Below are 17,676 nucleotides of genomic sequence, written 5' to 3'. Positions count from 1 at the left end.
CAATTGCATGAACCGAATGGAGATTTGAATGCTAACATCCCTGGAATAGAAGACCAATTACATACACACCTCCTGACTGAGTCAGAAAAAAGCACTACTTTTTCTTACATTTTGTAAGTAGAAAATCCTCAAGAGCCAAGACCTGCATCTAGCCCATATTATATTAACATACTACACTATTATTGTTTTTTATGTTTTTTATTTTTCATGAGGTGCTCCTGATTGGATCGCTCCCTTCTCACCCCAAAGAAAAACTATACCCCTTTAAGACAGATTCCTTTCGCCACAGAGCAGTGAGATATACAGTACACACTGCGCATGAGCATGTCAGGCCTAGGCATTATCCATGATATAAAGATTGCGCTATTTTAGACAACTAAGGGCAAGCATGTGCAGTTAAGCGCTTTGAGACCAGTGAGAACTGAAGCATTTGCCATCTCCTCCATGACCAAGTGAAGGGCGCCGGGGGCGCTGACGTATGACGTCACGGACATGCGCGGTGGCAGTCGTGATGCAATTCCTCTGCCCTCGGCGCCCTGAATTCAGGGAGGAGGAGTTTTCAGTGCTTCCCTATTTTGTTGGCCTTTAGATAGCGCATTATAGGCGACAGCTCTGGCATGGTCGATCGTTCATGACGTCATGCGCATGCGCAGTACTGCGTTAGTGATATTTGATTGCCAGTTATGCCCTCTTGTGGGTAGGAGTTTAGGAAATACATCTCAATCATTGGTTTTCAGTCTCTGATGCCTTTATGACACAGTGTGTCTACACATTAGTACACGCCCTACTCCATGTGCTGCTTATTAAACATTATAGGTGTTTCTAATCACTAGCCTAATTAGATCCCTTTTTAAGGTGCATGTTACACTGCCTACAGTACCACTCCCAGTAGAAGGCTAAGGCCGAAATGCGTAGGAGCAGGTCCAGTAGGCAGGATCCCCTGTCTTGTCCCCCTCCTGGGACATTTTCATGTGCTATGAGCTTTGCTCCTTGACTCCTCTACAGACCCTGCTGAGTACCTGACATAAGGTGAAGTATTTATTATTTGCTGTAACAGACTAAGGTGTGCTTTTTTGTGCTTTTTTGTGATTATCCATATGCTTTCACAGTGAACTTGCTGATTTTGCAATGTTTTACATTTGTCCCCAGACCTAGGGAGACAGCAGCAATTTGCTACATAGTGCATTAGCCACCTTATCCAACCACTGGGTTGTGTCTGTTGGTAGCTTTTTGTATACACCTTGTCAGGTACTTTTTCAGCATTCTATTGTCTATTTAGACCGTTGTACTGTCTTTCAGGGTAACTCCCTGATTAGAGGTTTAATCAAGTTTGCACCATTCATGGGATCCATGCCGTGTTTTAATTTTCTGTGCTTTAATTTTTACTTTATGTTCTGTGACATTTTCCAATAAACATTGTGGTTTTGTATTGTCAGGCATACTTGAGTGCTTTCATTGGGGCTCTTTTGTTCTTTTTGCAATATATATATATATGTATACAGTGCTCGACAAATAATGATAACCATTCGCCCGTTGCGAGTGGATTTAGGCCGCTGGCGAGCCGTGCTGCAGCTCTATGAATTCCCCTGCTCCTGCCAAATTTTTTTTTTTTTTTTTTTTTTAATAAATAAATAATCTCCCTCCCTGATTGGGTTAACGCGGGGAAGAGCTCCTTCCCCTGATCTCCTCCCCCTCCTGATCTCCTCCCCCTCCTGATCTCCTCCCGTGAGTCAGGGGGAGCCCGGCCGGGTGCCTGTTCATTACATTTTAAAAAAAAGTTAAAAAAAAAATGGCGGCGATTTCCTTGGTCCCGGCGCGCATGCACAGGGCAAGCAGGGTGTCCTGCCCTCTGTGCTGCCTGTGGGCCCTCTGTGCTGCCTGTGGGCCCACTGCCTGCTCCCCCCAGCAACCCAGAATCCCCCGCACCCTCACCCCCCCCCCGCTCCCCACGTGGGACGGAGGGGGAAGCCCAAAACAAGCGCCGCGCGCAATCTAGCCCCCTCCGCTCCCTCCCCCCTCCGCTCCCTACGTGGGACGGAGGGGGAAGCCCAAAGCAAGCCCCGCGCGCAACCCACGTGGGACGGAGGGGGAAGCGCCAACCCAGCTTCCCCCGTGCGCGCCTCCTGCGCATGATCTCCCCCTAATCACCTGCCCCCGATCCCCGCTTGGTGTTCGGGGAGCGTGCTTCGGGGGGGGAGGGGCCTGCTGCCGTGCGGAGGGGCCTGCTGCCTTAAGGAGGGGCCTGCTGCCGTGCGGAGGGGCCTGCTGCCTTAAGGAGGGGCCTGCTGCCGTGCGGAGAGGCCTGCTGCCGTGCGGAGGGGCCTGCTGCCGTGCGGAGGGGCCTGCTGCCGTGCGGAGAGGCCTGCTGCCTTAAGGAGGGGCCTGCTGCCGTGCGGAGGGGCCTGCTGCCTTAAGGAGGGGCCTGCTGCCTTAAGGAGGGGCCTGCTGCCGTGCGGAGGGGCCTGCTGCCGCGTGCGACCCGGTGAGTGTGTGTGTGAGTGACAGAGTGAGTGTCTGTGAGTGAGTGTCTGTGAGTGAGTGTCTGTGAGTGAGTGTCTGTGAGTGAGTGTGTCTGAGTGAGTGTGTCTGAGTGAGTGTCTGTGAGTGAGTGTGTCTGTGAGTGAGTGTGTCTGTGTGTGTGCGTGCCTGTGTGTGTGTGTGTCTGTGTGTGTGTGTGTCAGAGCGAGTGTGTGTCTCTGAGTGTTCTGAGTGAGTGTTCTGAGTGAGTGTGTCTCTGCGTGTGTGTCTCTGCGTGTGTGTGCCTGTGTGTGTGTGCCTGTGTGTGTGTGTGCCTGTGTGTGTGTGTGCCTGTGTGTGTGTGTGCCTGTGTGTGTGTGTGCCTGTGTGTGTGTGCCTGTGTGTGTGTGCCTGTGTGTGTGTGTGTGTGTGTCAGAGTGAGTGTGTGTCTCTGAGTGTTCTGAGTGAGTGTGTCTCTGAGTGAGTGTGTCTCTGAGTGTGTCTCTGCATGAGTGTCTCTGCGTGTGTGTGCCTGCGTGTGTGTGCCTGCGTGAGTGTGCCTGCGTGAGTGTGCCTGCGTGAGTGTGCCTGCGTGTGTGTGCCTGCATGTGTGTGCCTGCGTGTGGGTGCCTGCGTGTGGGTGCCTGCGTGTGTGTGTGTGTGTGTGTGTCAGAGTGAGTGTGTGTCTCTGAGTGTCTCTGGGTGAGTGTGTCTCTGAGTGAGTGTGTCTCTGAGTGAGTGTGTCTCTGAGTGAGTGTGTCTCTGAGTGAGTGTGTCTCTGCGTGTGTGTCTCTGCGTGTGTGTCTCTGCGTGTGTGTGTCTGAGTGAGTGTGTCTGAGTGTGCCTGTGTGTGTGCCTGAGTGAGTGTGTGTCTGAGTGTCTCTGCGTGAGTGTGTCTCTGCGTGAGTGTATCTCTGCGTGAGTGTGTCTCTGCGTGAGTGTGTCTCTGCGTGAGTGTGTCTCTGCGTGAGTGTGTCTCTGCGTGAGTGTGTCTCTGCGTGAGTGTGTCTCTGCGTGTACTGTGAGTGTCACCCTCTCCCTGTGTCGCCCTCGCCTTCTCCCTGTGTCGCCCTCGCCTTCTCCCTGTGTCGCCCTCGCCTTCTCCCTGTGTCGCCCTCGCCCTCGCATTCTCGCCCTCGCACTCTCTCTGTCTTTGTCTCACATTCTCTCTCTCTGTCTCTCTTTTTCTGTGTCTCTCTCTTTTTCTGTGTGTCTCTTTTTCTGTGTGTCTCTCTTTTTCTGTGTCTCTCTCTTTTTCTATGTCTCTCTCTCTCTGGCTCTCTGGCCGAGTCCATAGAAGGACAGGCCGCGCTGAGACGTGCGGACGCTCCGTGCTGAGCCCCTGCATCCTCAATGAGGATGCCTTGAGAGGGGGCTCACGCGAGCGTCCGCAGGCGTGCTGAGGCGCTGGATTTTTCAGCAGACAGCAAAACTGTTTTTCAGAGCACTGTCGGCTGAAAACATCCAATCAGCGCGGAGCAGCGTCAACGTCACGGCGCCATGACGTTGACGTCGGTGCGTCGCGGGGGATTGGCCCAGCGACGTCAGTGCCCCGCCTCCGTCAGTCTCCCCCCGTCTCCCGATCGCGCCCGCTGGCTCGCCTGCATGGGCATGAAATCGCGCAGATTTCAGCAGGCAAGCCTCAGCGTCAGCGCGGTTCCGAACTGCTCACCCCTCTATGGCCCCAGCCTTAGTCTCTCTCTCTCCGTCTCTCTGTCTCTCTCTATCCGTCTCTCTGTCTCTCTTTATCCGTCTCTCTGTCTCTCTCTATCCGTCTCTCTGTCTCTCTCTATCCGTCTCTGTCTCTCTATCTGTCTCTCTATCTGTCTGTCTCTCTCTCCCACCCTCTCTTTCTCTCTCCCACCCTCTCTCTCTCTCTCTCCCACCCTCTCTCTCTCTCTCCCACCCTCTCTCTCTCTCTCTCTCTCTCTCCCACCCTCTCTCTCTCTCTCTCCCACCCTCTCTCTCTCTCTCCCACCCTCTCTCTCTCCCACCCTCTCTCTCTCTCTCTCCCACCCTCTCTCTCTCTCTCCCACCCTCTCTCTCTCCCACCCTCTCTCTCTCTCTCTCCCACCGTCTCTCTCTCCCCCATCCTCTCTCTCCCCCCCACCCTCTCTCCCCCCCCACCCTCTCTCTCTGCCCCACCCTCCCACCCTCTCTCTCTCTCTCTCTCTCTCTCTCCCACCCTCTCTCTCTCTCTCTCTCTCCCACCCTCTCTCTCTCTCTCCCACCCTCTCTCTCTCTCTCTCTCTCCCACCCTCTCTCTCTCTCTCTCTCTCCCACCCTCTCTCTCTCTCTCTCCCACCCTCTCTCTCTCTCCCTCCCACCCTCTCTCTCTCCCTCCCACCCTCTCTCTCTCTCCCACTCTCTCTCTCCCACTCTCTCTCTCCCACTCTCTCTCTCCCACTCTCTCTCTCCCACTCCCTCTCTCTCCCACTCTCTCTCTCCCACTCTCTCTCTCCCACTCTCTCTCTCCCACTCTCTCTCTCTCCCTCTCCCACTCTCTCTCTCCCACTCTCTCTCTCCCACTCTCTCTCCCTCTCTCTCTCCCTCACTCTCTCCCTCTCTCTCTCCCACTCTCTCTCCCACTCTCTCTCCCACTCCCACTCTCTCTCCCCCACTCTCTCTCTCTCTCCCCCACTCTCTCTCTCTCTCCCCCACTCTCTCTCTCTCTCCCCCACTCTCTCTCTCTCTCCCCCACTCTCTCTCTCTCTCCCCCACTCTCTCTCTCTCTCCCCCACTCTCTCTCTCTCTCTCTCTCTCTCCCCCACTCTCTCTCACACTCGGGATCTGGATATCTTATTTACCCTATATATCTTAACTGCTCTATACTACACTGAAATAACCTATACTGCTTACTTCCAGATCTGACTCAAGCTTCACACTGAAGACATCGGAACTTCCCCCCCCCTAACCCAGAAGACAGGTAGGGAACACATCCCCTCCAATGTATAACATTGCCGGAATGAGGGTACCTGGACATTGAGGGACTGCGGATCAGGTAAGATCCCAGGCGGGATTGCTGCTTTAAATATTCTGGCTTTTTTTTCTAGATTCGACATTTATACACACACACACACACACACACACACACACACACACACACACACACACACACACACACACGACTAATTGTAGTATAATGTAATACAATAAATAAACTAATGTCAAAAACGAATGTTCTTACTAGGAATTTGTTTTTTTAAAAATGAGGGACTGGGGGCGGGATTAGAGGCGGGATTAGAGGCGGGGTTGGGGGCGGGATTAGAGGCGGGACTAGGTGGCGAGTAGATTTTTTGGTTCGGCGAGTAGATTTTTGGGTGATTTGTCAAGCACTGTATATATATATACATATATATATATATATACAGTGTTCGACAAACCTATACATTTGCTCGCCCCGGGCGAGTGGATTTAACATCGTGGCGAGCTCCTATTGGCCCAAGCAGCATACGTTTGGTACTAGGTGGCGAGTAGATTTTTTTGTGTGGCGAGTAGATTTTTTGGTGATTTGTCAACCACTATATATATATATATATATATATATATATATATATATATATATATATATATATATATATATATATATATATATATATATATATATTGGAAATGCTTAATTAATGTGTTTTACAAATGTTTATTTTTCTTTAAAGGATTTGAAATAACAAATTAACAATTAATCTATTTTACATTTTTTATGTTTAACAATGTTTTAAACATAAAGTGAAAAAAAATTTAAAACCTAAATTTACAGAAATTAATGCAAAAGGCCAAATAACATCTATGGAAACCTATTTAGGTAAAATGCTGCTAATGAAGGTCCATGAATAGCACATGCATCGTGGTGAGCAGCGTTCTATATAACCAGGCACTCAATATGCACATGTACAGTAGCCCTCTTTCCTGCTGATCTAGAGCGACTACTAGTGCTGCATATACCTGCTGGCTCAGCGAGATCTGGGCCTCCGCTAACTGGGAGCCTGGGGGTAATATTAGGGTCTTGGCAGCGCCTCCACTTACCCCTTCGTAATGGCAGAACCTTATCTTATACCTGTTAATGATATTACACTTATAATAACACATATGAATAGCTGGCATGCAACAACATATATCTGTGGCTCGGCCACTCTCCTATAGAGTAATGTCACTTTCCCACCACCGCGTGCACCCCACACCGTGTCCAATATATATATATATATGCGCAGCTCCTTGGTCACTCTACCCAGTGTCCCCAAAGAGTCCTTCCCCAAGGCGGGATCAGCGCCTGATGGTACCGGTGTTGGTGCACTTATTAAATACCTTCCGGCTACTCCTGCAGCCGGCAACAGACTTCAAAAAGGATCCGCCGATCCAGCACAGTCTCTGACGAGTTGGTGATGTCCAGCAGATTGAGCCCAAACCACTGTTCACACACACTGCAGCTCTGCGACACTGTGTCCCTATCTGTTACTACAGTAAGGGAATAGGTGTCTATCTCTATAGGGCGTTCCCTGCAGCACCACAAGCTTATGGTGACTCAGGGTCTGCACTGGGCCTGAGGGGAAATCTGGCCTACGCAGGTGGGTCACTGACCCCCTGCACAAACAACCTCTCCCCTTGCTCCTCCGGTTCCCTCTGACTAGCGTGGTCTCTCCCCCACGCTTCCAATTCCTGCCTGCCAGCAGTCCCTGCACTCCTATTCGTTCCCTGGTGTCAGGTGGTTCTGCTGAGGCTCATGGGACCTGTAGTTTACTGTGGAGCCTCCTGGTGATTGGCCAGCCGTTCACGCGCGTTACACTGCGCATGCGCGAACTCTCTCCGCTCCGGGCCGTCGTGCTTGACTTTTGCGCAATACCCAACAAACATGGCGGTGCCCTGTGTTACCGGGCCGCCGCGGAACCTCCCACGGCTCCCTCAATACACACCCCCTCAGGATGCGCCCTGCAGCGAAGGTGAGAGGGAACCAGGACACCCCTACACACAATTAAAATTGTATTAAACAAAAATCAGCAAATCTATGTTAAAAATTCCACAATTATATCGGGAAAAGACAAGATCATTATAGGAATATCAGAACTCATACATGTGACCTTCAAAGAGAGCCAGCAATAATTAATAAACTGAATCCCAAAAGAGGGACATCATTTCATAGGGTATACATTGGATCAGAAGCAAAAGTAGAAAATATTTTAGTGCAAAGTTTGATAAATACACTCCAATATCATTTGGAAAACGAATTCATGAATTAACTGTAGAATTAACTGTGCATGCATTTCTTTTTTGTGTGTGGTTATTCCTTCTGAAACCTGCCTGTAGATGGCAGGCTAGATGCTACATTTCTCAAGTTTCTAAGTTTTACTTTATGATTTACATTTCTTTTTCTAATTTGTTCTAAGTTTTCCCAGGGCAGACAGTGGGAAGTTTATCCTGAAGGTGGCTATATGCAGGAGACCTACACAATGATGTCATCTACTCATTACCCAAACACACATCACAGCAGAAGGTTTTGTAGCAAACCTCCAGCCTGCAAAACCTAGGCTTTTTCTTTGGTAAGTGGTTTTCTGAAGGATTCTCAAACAAAGGGGGATCCAGCCCACCTCCCAAATGAGAGAGTTTATCTAGGAATGTGAAGTGACCTGAGTGTGACCTTGCTTCCAGTTCAGTTTCAGTCCCTGTGAGCATATCAGCATGAGGCAGAGGTAAAAGGAAAGGGGGGATCTTTGACTTAGAGCTCAGCTCACAGCTTGTGCTTGGACTTTAAAAGCTTAGCAGAAGAATTTATCAGAGCCAAACGGCATACAGATCACAGGCTGTCAGGGGAGAGAGTCTGTGTGTGTGTGTTGGAGGGAGGGGAAAGGGCGAGGAAAAGAAGGAGACTGAACTGCCGGAAATGTCTGAAACCAAGTAGGGTTTCCTCTGTGTTTCAGACACTAGTGATCACAGGGCAACAATGCAGTTGGGTGACAGCGACTTAAACCCAACATCTGAGCTCTTTGCTTTGCTTTCCTGCATGGGATCACAGCACTGAGGAATCACTGAAGCAGGAGAAGACTGAGCGATCCTTTTGCAAGATCTCTCACCCCAAGTTGATTTGCTCGGTGTAGATTGTCCCTGGTGAGGATCTGAAGCTTCTGCAATGGGTCTGCCGACCCTGGAGTTCAGCGATTCCTCCCTGGACAGTCCTGATTTTCGGGAGAGGCTTAAATGTCACGAAATCGAGCTGGAAAGGACCAATAAGTTTATTAAGGAGCTAATTAAGGACGGGAACATGCTGATCGGGGCGCTGAGAAGTGAGTACAGTGCTGACATGTTGGCACAAGTCATTGAGGGTATTGGTTCACTTCCAAGTATGCAGAGTTGTAATGTATTCCTGCTCACAGCCGGCATTGTGCGGGGAAGTCTTCAGTATGTATATACAGTAGGCTGTTGCTGGAAGTTACCATGCGGCAGTATAAAGCAGTGCAGAGTATACACTTCCAATCTATTTTTATAGCCCGGTGACTGCAAAAACGGAGGCAATTCCAGGGCAAAAACATTGCATCAAGTTTATCAAAAGGAAACATAATAATAATTTCAGCAATATTCCTTTTCTTTGATTAAATATGGTTTTTGCCCACGTTTTGCAGCAGGCAAACTGAACTCCTCATTTGTATTGTTTTCCCAGTGAGTGGACACCCCACATACATGATTTGGATTCCCCACTAGTTACAGCTCCCCCCTTCCTTCAATCTCAGAGAGTCTATGAAAAAACTCTCTCTTGTTAGTAATTATTGTGGGCTGTTAGGGGACTGTATACTACAAAAAAAAAATCACTATTTCAAGAATCTGCACATGTAAAATGTACATTTTCCCATCTCTGGGGGCCTAGAAGTTTGTAGCAACACTTTCAAAGGGGTTAATGTAAAATCCCATTTCAGTAGCAAGTAGAGGTTGTAGCTGATGTGCTTCGTTTCACTACTACTTCAGAGAATACTAATCAGTTGCTAAACTGTTTAAATGAAGCTCTTCGCTGGCATCAAATGCGTTAATCGGACATTCTTTTGCTGTTTTTTGTTTTTGGCTGTATCTCTCTATATTACAATGTGTTTTAAGGATTACAAGCAGATCTATTGAGAAATGTCTGTCTTTTGAAATACCTATTTGAATTGTGTATCATAACATTCCTTTTAAGATAAGTAAACAAGGGGTTAAGTGAATCCCTGGTCTGCCACAGGTACTGTGTGTATGTTTTTCATTTACATTTTTGTGTTGAAGTCAAAGTTGAGGTTCTTTTTAATTGCAGTTTTCAGAATCCTGGTCCCTCTGCTAATAATAATGGGAGACTTGTCATTGGTGTCTGCAGTTTAAATGTTATGTTTGTCTTTGTATTCTATCCTCAAACATTACAATATACCTCAGTATTCTAAAATGGATAAGAGTATTATGTTACAGTTTCCAGCTGGACTCAACCTGGAGTCTAATGGGTAATGCAGATAAGGTTTACTTACAGTATGAATGCTGTTTTGGAACAAGTGTCATTTTTTTATCTATAATCTCTTAGGCCGAGCTAACAGTGGCGGCGTCGCTAAGGACTCTTACCTGATTGTCTAAGGTAGTTCCTCAAGTGCCCACGGCGCTGCACGCGTCGACGCAGCTACATTTTGCCACCACAACAGAAATTGAAATTGCGGGCTGCAGTCACGTGACGTCAGTGTCACGTGAGCTGGTTCAGCCAATGAGGACGAACCAGCTCCTTGACATGTCTGTGATGCGTTCGCCATGCCCCCCCCCCCCCCAGCCACGCCCCTGATCGCAACGACCCATCGCCTGCAGCTAGCGCATGCATCGCTGGGGCTGCGGTAGTGCTTATGGGGGGCGCGCACGGAAGCGCACAGCATAGCCACCACAGTGAGCTTGGCCTTACAGAGTAAGGGTGGGCAACTCCAGTCCTCAAGGGCCACCAAGAGGTCCGGTTTTAAGGATATTCCTGTTTCAGCACAGGTGGCTCAATCAGTGGCTCAGTCTTTGAGCCACCTGTGCTGAAGCAGGGATATCCTGAAAATCTGACCGGTGACAGCCCTTGAGGACTAGAGTTCCCTCTCCTGGTATAGAGGCCACATTTGTCCAGTTTTGCGCTATGTACATCACATGACACTCTTGGGATGTGTGAATTAAATGGGATTCAATGTGCCTGTATATTAATGGAATGCATGAAATGATGTGCCTCTGTGCTTTATTCTTTCCCCTAGGTCTAGTTAATCATCTACACCAAGTCTGAAGTGGCATAAAACACCCTGGTTTACAATCTGTGTCAAATGTAAGAAACCTGTTAACGAGCTTCTTTGAAGCAGTTAAAAAAAAACGGTGCAGTGTGTCAAACTTTTTCTTTATTACATCATTCCAAATTTGTATGAACAAAACGAATACTTTGCCCCCTTAAGCTAACATACAATACATACTGTATATGTTTGAAAATCTCTATAGGCATGTAGAAATATTCACTATTTATTTGTTTAAATCAGAGAGCAAAATAAAGTTTTAGGATAAGAGTTTAGAAAATCCACATTTACCACTAAAAATATAAAAAGCGCCTTGATTGGATGATCTGTAGGGCATTCCAGGAGTCCGGTTTTAAATGGAATACACCGCTAAACACACTCAAAGAAATAAGGTGCAAAACTGTAATACCCCAAACAGCAAATATGTTCACTGGAGAGGGCTTTCTTAACCCATTCAGTGCACTAATAATGTACAGTGTACGTCATAAAAAGTGCCACTCCAGAGGCTGTTATGACATATGACATACGCCATGGTCTGTTGCTCATTTTTGAGGGGCTTTTCAAGATGGGAGCGCCGATTGTGAACTACACTGGAGAGTGGTACTCACCTTTTATCATTCGCTTCCAGTGTGGACCAGAACCAAGAAAGCATCATGTGATCTGTCCAAAGAGATGATCACGGTCATGACATGGTCATGTCATCTCTCCAAAGAGTAGTCACGTGATTTATCAGTGCCGGTGGGTCAGTGGCCACAGAGGTAGCAGGACCCTCTGGCACTGAAGGGGTTTATTTATTTATAAAATGTTTTACTAGGAAGTAATACATTGAGAGTTTCCTCTCGTTTTCAAGTATGGCCTGGGCACAGAGTTATGATGGCAAATACATGGTTACAAATACAGTTACATAAGTGAACAGAGTTCTACATCATTATATACTGTACAAGACAAGGGTTAAGACAATTCCAGCTAAATATATATATATATATATATATATATAGAGAGAGAGAGAGAGAGAGAGAGAGAGAGAGAGAGAGAGACAGAGAGAGAGACAGAGACAGTGACAGAGACAGAGACAGTGACAGAGACAGTGACAGAGACAGTGACAGAGACAGAGACAGTGACAGAGACAGTGACAGAGACAGTGACAGAGACAGAGACAGTGACAGAGACAGTGACAGAGACAGTGACAGAGACAGTGACAGAGACAGAGACAGTGACAGAGACAGTGACAGAGACAGAGACAGTGACAGAGACAGTGACAGAGACAGTGACAGAGACAGAGACAGTGACAGAGACAGTGACAGAGACAGTGACAGAGACAGAGACAGTGACAGTGACAGAGACAGTGACAGAGACAGAGACAGTGACAGAGACAGAGACAGTGACAGAGACAGTGACAGAGACAGAGACAGTGACAGAGACAGTGACAGAGACAGAGACAGTGACAGAGACAGAGACAGTGACAGAGACAGTGACAGAGACAGTGACAGAGACAGAGACAGTGACAGTGACAGAGACAGTGACAGAGACAGAGACAGTGACAGAGACAGAGACAGTGACAGAGACAGTGACAGAGACAGAGACAGTGACAGAGACAGTGACAGAGACAGTGACAGAGACAGAGACAGAGACAGTGACAGAGACAGAGACAGAGACAGTGACAGAGACAGAGACAGTGACAGAGAGAGAGAGAGTGACAGAGACAGTGACAGAGAGAGAGAGAGTGACAGAGACAGTGACAGAGACAGAGAGAGAGAGAGTGACAGAGACAGTGACAGAGACAGAGAGAGTGACAGAGAGAGTGACAGAGACAGAGAGAGTGACAGAGAGAGTGACAGAGACAGTGACAGAGACAGAGACAGTGACAGAGACAGTGACAGAGACAGTGACAGAGACAGTGACAGAGACAGTGACAGAGACAGAGACAGAGACAGTGACAGAGACAGTGACAGAGACAGAGACAGAGACAGTGACAGAGACAGAGACAGAGACAGTGACAGAGACAGTGACAGAGACAGAGACAGTGACAGAGACAGTGACAGAGACACTTACTCTCGAAAGCTTGTCCTATGTTATCAATTGTTAGTCCAAATACAAAAGGCATCACCTAATACTGAAGTACTCATTTATTCTGCACTATCGAAACTGGACTAACACGGCTATTTCCGTTATATATATGGATGTTGGAGGACTGCCTAGTTCAGGTAAGATTAAAAAAAAAAACTCCAGGCAGGATTGCTGGTAAGTGTATGTATGTACAGTGGCACGAAAAAAAATTGTGAACCCAAATAATAATTACGGAAATTCCATTGTTGTTCCATGATAATCTTCTTAAATCAAAACCAGTCTTTACTTAATCAATTCCATGTCTTTTTTGAAAATGATGAATTAGACAAACATTGAGTCAAGGTATGTGAAACCCTGGTTTTATCAGCTAAATTAAAAGGGGATCATTTGAATCAGGTGTTTAAATAATAGGTAGATCTTCAGCAGTGTATTTGGGAGGCCCCACCCTATATAAAGATCAGAAACTTTGTGAGTTTGGTCTTCACCATACAGGTGTGTGGAAAAACATAATACCACAAAAGAAATATCTGAGAACCCCAGAAAAGCAGTTATTGATGCTCATCAGTCTAGACAGGGTTACAAAAAAATTCTAAGGATTTGGTGCTTCACCAATCAACTTTCAGACAGTCTACAATGGAGAAAGTTCAAGACCAGTCACTCTACCCTGGAGTGGTCGTCCTACCAACATCTCTCTAAGAACAAACCGGAAAATCATTCAGGAAGTCACAAAGAACCCCACAGTAACATCCAAGGATCTGCAGGCCACTCTCACCTTGGCTAATGTGAGTATTCATGACTCAACTATCAGAAAAAATCTGAATAAGAATATGTTCATAGAGCCATTGCCTGGATGAAACCACTGCTCTCTTAAAAAAACATTGATGCCCATCTGAAGTTCACCAAAAAACACATACAGAAAGATTTCTGGAACAGTGTTCTCTGGACAGACAAATCAGTGGTAGAACTTTTTGACCTCAATGAGAAACGTTATGTTTGGCGAAAAATAAGCACGGCATTTGAACACAAGAACCTCATTCCAACCGTCAAGCATGGTGGTGGGAGTGTAATGGTTTGGGGCTGCTTTCTTGCCTCAGGACCTGGACGGCTTGCCATCATTGACACAACCATGAATTCAGCATTGTATCAGAAGATTCTATAGAAGAATGTCAGGCCATCCGCCCATGAGCTGAAGCGAAAATGAGTCATGCAGCAAGACAATGATCCTAAACATACGAGCAGATCTATAAAACAAGGACTGCAGAAGAAGAAATTCCGAGTTTTAGAATGACCTAGTCCAAAGCCTAGACCTAAATCCCATCAAAATATTGTGGCAGGGCCTGAAGTGAGATGACCAAACAAGGAAGCCCTCAAACACCACTGTTGAAGCAGTTTTGTAAGGAGCAATGGGCCAAAATTCCTCAAAACCGATGTTAGAGCCTGACCAGCATTTACAGGAAATGCTTAGTTTAAGTTTTTGCTGCTCAAGGGGTACTGAATCTAAAGGCTCACATACTTTTTCACACATGTATATTGAATGTTGAATCATTTGTGAAAAAAATAAAATAAATGTTGAAAAAGTATCACGTTTTTGTGTAATTTGTTCAGGTTATCTTTATCTATTATTATGACTTAGATTAAGATCTAAAACATTTTAGGTTTGAAATATATGATAATCCCAAGGGGTTCACAAACATTTTCTTGCCACTGTATATATGTTACTGGACCAGCACAACTCCAATATGCAAAAAAAAATTATCGAATGATCAATGTTTCGCTCCTCGACGAGGACCTTTGTCCAGAAAAATACTCTTAAATACTTCCAAAGATAAATACAGTAAATAGAAAAAAAACTCATGAAAAACCCTCCCAATATAATAGCAAGAAGCCGGCACATGTATGTACCACCCAACGTTTTTTGCAATCCATTTTCTTGAGAAACGGGTGTTTCATAAGAGCTGGGGGTGTGAAGCACAGGACATGCATTCATATATTTTTTTACATATACTGTACAGTATTATAGTTTATATAATATTGTAAACCCCTGTTAAACCCTGGCCTCTATTTGGAATGTTTCTCCCACATTTCCCTACACTCAACCTTTGTCACAACGTGCTTACTTCATTTCCATGTATTCCAGACAGAAATGCAATGAGGATTGCATATTCCATAGTGCTTGTTTGTTTGCCGTTTGGAGGTAGCACAATCCGAAAAGTTCTTACATTTTGAAACAAAATATCCCTGTTGATGCCCCTGTGGGAGTGAAGGGATTAAGAAGAGTGGATGTGTTACATAGCCAAAGTTTCTAACGATATTGAGTCTCCTCTCTCTATCATGGGGTATGGGATGTTAAAGAGCTGTGTCTTTTTCTGTGTTTCCTCACTACAGTAAGTAATACATTTGTTATTGATTTAGTAACTATAACCTAATTAATAAGTCACTATAGAGCATTTTAGTAAGATATTAGGCAGTCATGATGTGCATTTGTGTTATTTTCCACCTCCTATTTCCAAAAGGTTTATCTAACTAAGGCTTCGCTTAAAGTGCCGGCGACGTCACGGCAAAACAAATGTATTGCCGCCGTCGCGTGCGCTTATAGTAGAAGCGACGCAACGGTGCGACAGCTTGGTCGCCATCGCTGGAAGTCAAGTCAATTTGATTTTTCCAGCAACCGCAGCGTGACGTTGCTGGCGCGGTTGACGGCGCTATAAGCGCAGCCTTAGGCACCAAAAACAATCCATTTACCAGCAGCATGTGCATGCAATGTCTTGTATATAATGTATACCCTGTTCACTTATGTAACTATGTATTTGGAGCCATGTATATGTCATCTTAACTCTATGCCCAGGACATACTTGGAAACGAGAGGTAACTCTCAATGTATTACTTCCTGGTAAAGTTTTTTATAAATAAATAAATGTCCAAAGTCCGTGAATATGCAGTCAATAATTGTTGATTTAATCAGCAATATCTCTTATATAGTGTCTGTATAGTGACACCTCCCATATCCTTGGGAACGAGAGATCAAGCTCAGTGTATATTTCCTAGCAACAATACATTAAACTAAATAAACAAATACATGAATGTGTCTTTTGCCTGGAGTACCAATTCGGCAGTAATTGAGTTAAAGTTTCCACTTTGATCAATTTTCACAATGGAGACAATCTCCAAATATTTATTTGTCACAATCAATGTAACCATGTAGCTGCCGTATGACATAGGGCAGAATCATATTAAGAGGCACCATGCTGACCAATGTCAGCATCCTGAGCATGTTGATTGTTTCTAGGGGAGATCATGACCCCCAGCTTTCAGTGAGCTGAAATCATGACCGGATTTGAAGGGGGTGACATTCTCTTCCATTTCCCACATCACGAGGCAAATTGAGGTCATGTATAATTACACTAGTGATCACATGACCCTGACTATGGAAGCTCTGTAGTACCAAGTGCTGCATACTGGTTGGCACACAAAAGGTTAATATGGCATTGCAAAATGTGAGTGCACCATTAAATAGTATTATTTTTAACTGTTGTTATTTATGATGTGTTTATTACCTTTGCAAATGTTGGCGTAACGTGTAAATAAGCGAAGCACAATGGCAAACACACAGAATGGTCAATGCATGCTGCTTTACATGCTGCTTTTATTAATGGCTGCGTAGGGGTAAGGTACATAATGCAGACACAAGTCTAAAGTTGCAGTTCTCCAGGCTTTGTTATAAAGTCGTTGTTACACTAGCAACCGCCACGTTTAGAAATATGATATGTACTCGGCAACTTCATATTTATGTATGTTATCAGAATGAAAAGTGACGCAATTAGGAAAGAAAAATAATATACCGGTTGACTAAGTGCAAGTGGAAATCTGGGAATTGTAGTGGCACATGATCATGAAGGTTTATTTTGGGAAAGCTGCTGCTTTCATTGATTCAGAAATACTCTTACAAACAGACTTCCAATTTAGATTTTTGTCAAAACTGCACTCCTGACCTGGCATAATATTTCCAGTCCTGCGCTCTGATGTGAAGGAGGCATTTCCAGGCATCCTTTGTGCACAGCTGCACATATACTGTACAACACAGTGCCAGATCTATGCTCTTGCTGCATGTCATTGCCTATTGCTTATTATAATGCATTTAGTGCTGTGTGTTCTTCATGTCTGTCACAACCGCCTGAACATTTGTAAAATAGATCATTCATGCTGTCATCATGATAGTTTATTTGAAGGATGTTCACGGTGAGTAATGCAAATAAGTTTCGACTAAGAAATGTTAAATTGTGTTAGATAGTAGATGAGGTTGAAAATAGACATAGGTTCGTCAAGTTCAACCTGTGTTAACTTTAGTCAACTAAGATATTCATCCAATATTTATATTGATCAAAAGGAATGCAAACAAAAATGATTAGTCAGTGCCAGTTAACACAGGACGGTCTAGGATTTTTTGACCGCAACCACATCTCCACCGACGCTCTGACACCAGAACTGCTTATTGCAGGTCGCCTCACCACGCCTTCTGCCATTCGCCATCTTTAAATGTCCTACGATTTCCACAGCCGCAGGGCACCTCGCGTCGCTACTGACTGCGTTTGTGGGTGCACACCACCAGGAGACACTCGCGGCCGCCAGTAGCCAGGACACAGTTTTACATTTCCAGCGGGAACTTTACTAATGTGTCCTGGCTCCTGTCGGCCGCACTGAGTGACCTCTCCAACACTCTGCTGACTCCTTTCTGTTACTTTCACCCTAGAACCGCATCTTCAGAGTCCTGGTGTTGATAGACACACCCTTGCTAAGAAACTCACACACACTATTCCTTCTGTCTCCACTCCCCTCCTTCTCGATTGTAAGCTTGGGCAGGGACCTAGTCTGTCTTTCCTTACATATATTTTCAATGTTATTGTTCCCCCTCCCA

At 45.8% G+C, this 17,676-nt stretch overlaps 1 protein-coding gene across 3 annotated transcripts in view; it reads left to right on the top strand.

The window, feature by feature from the left end:
* Nucleotides 1-7,905: 7,905 nt before the first annotated feature.
* ARHGAP42 (Rho GTPase activating protein 42) overlaps nt 7,906-17,676 on the top strand; it is a 407,208-nt gene continuing 397,437 nt past the window's right edge. Inside the window, exon 1 of one of the 3 annotated variants that reach the window (XM_075592450.1) lies at nt 7,906-8,729. In XM_075592450.1, the coding sequence (XP_075448565.1) occupies nt 8,576-8,729 (154 nt within the window). In that variant the 5' untranslated portion in view covers nt 7,906-8,575. The remainder of the gene's footprint in view (nt 8,730-17,676) is intronic. The other 2 variants (XM_075592448.1, XM_075592449.1) reach the window with 2 other exon arrangements.

This window comes from Ascaphus truei, chromosome 3 (genome assembly GCF_040206685.1).
Source record: "Ascaphus truei isolate aAscTru1 chromosome 3, aAscTru1.hap1, whole genome shotgun sequence".
Classification (NCBI taxonomy): domain Eukaryota; kingdom Metazoa; phylum Chordata; class Amphibia; order Anura; family Ascaphidae; genus Ascaphus; species Ascaphus truei.
The sequence above is the reverse complement of the archived record's forward strand: the minus strand, read 5'-3'. Positions and strand labels throughout refer to the sequence as shown.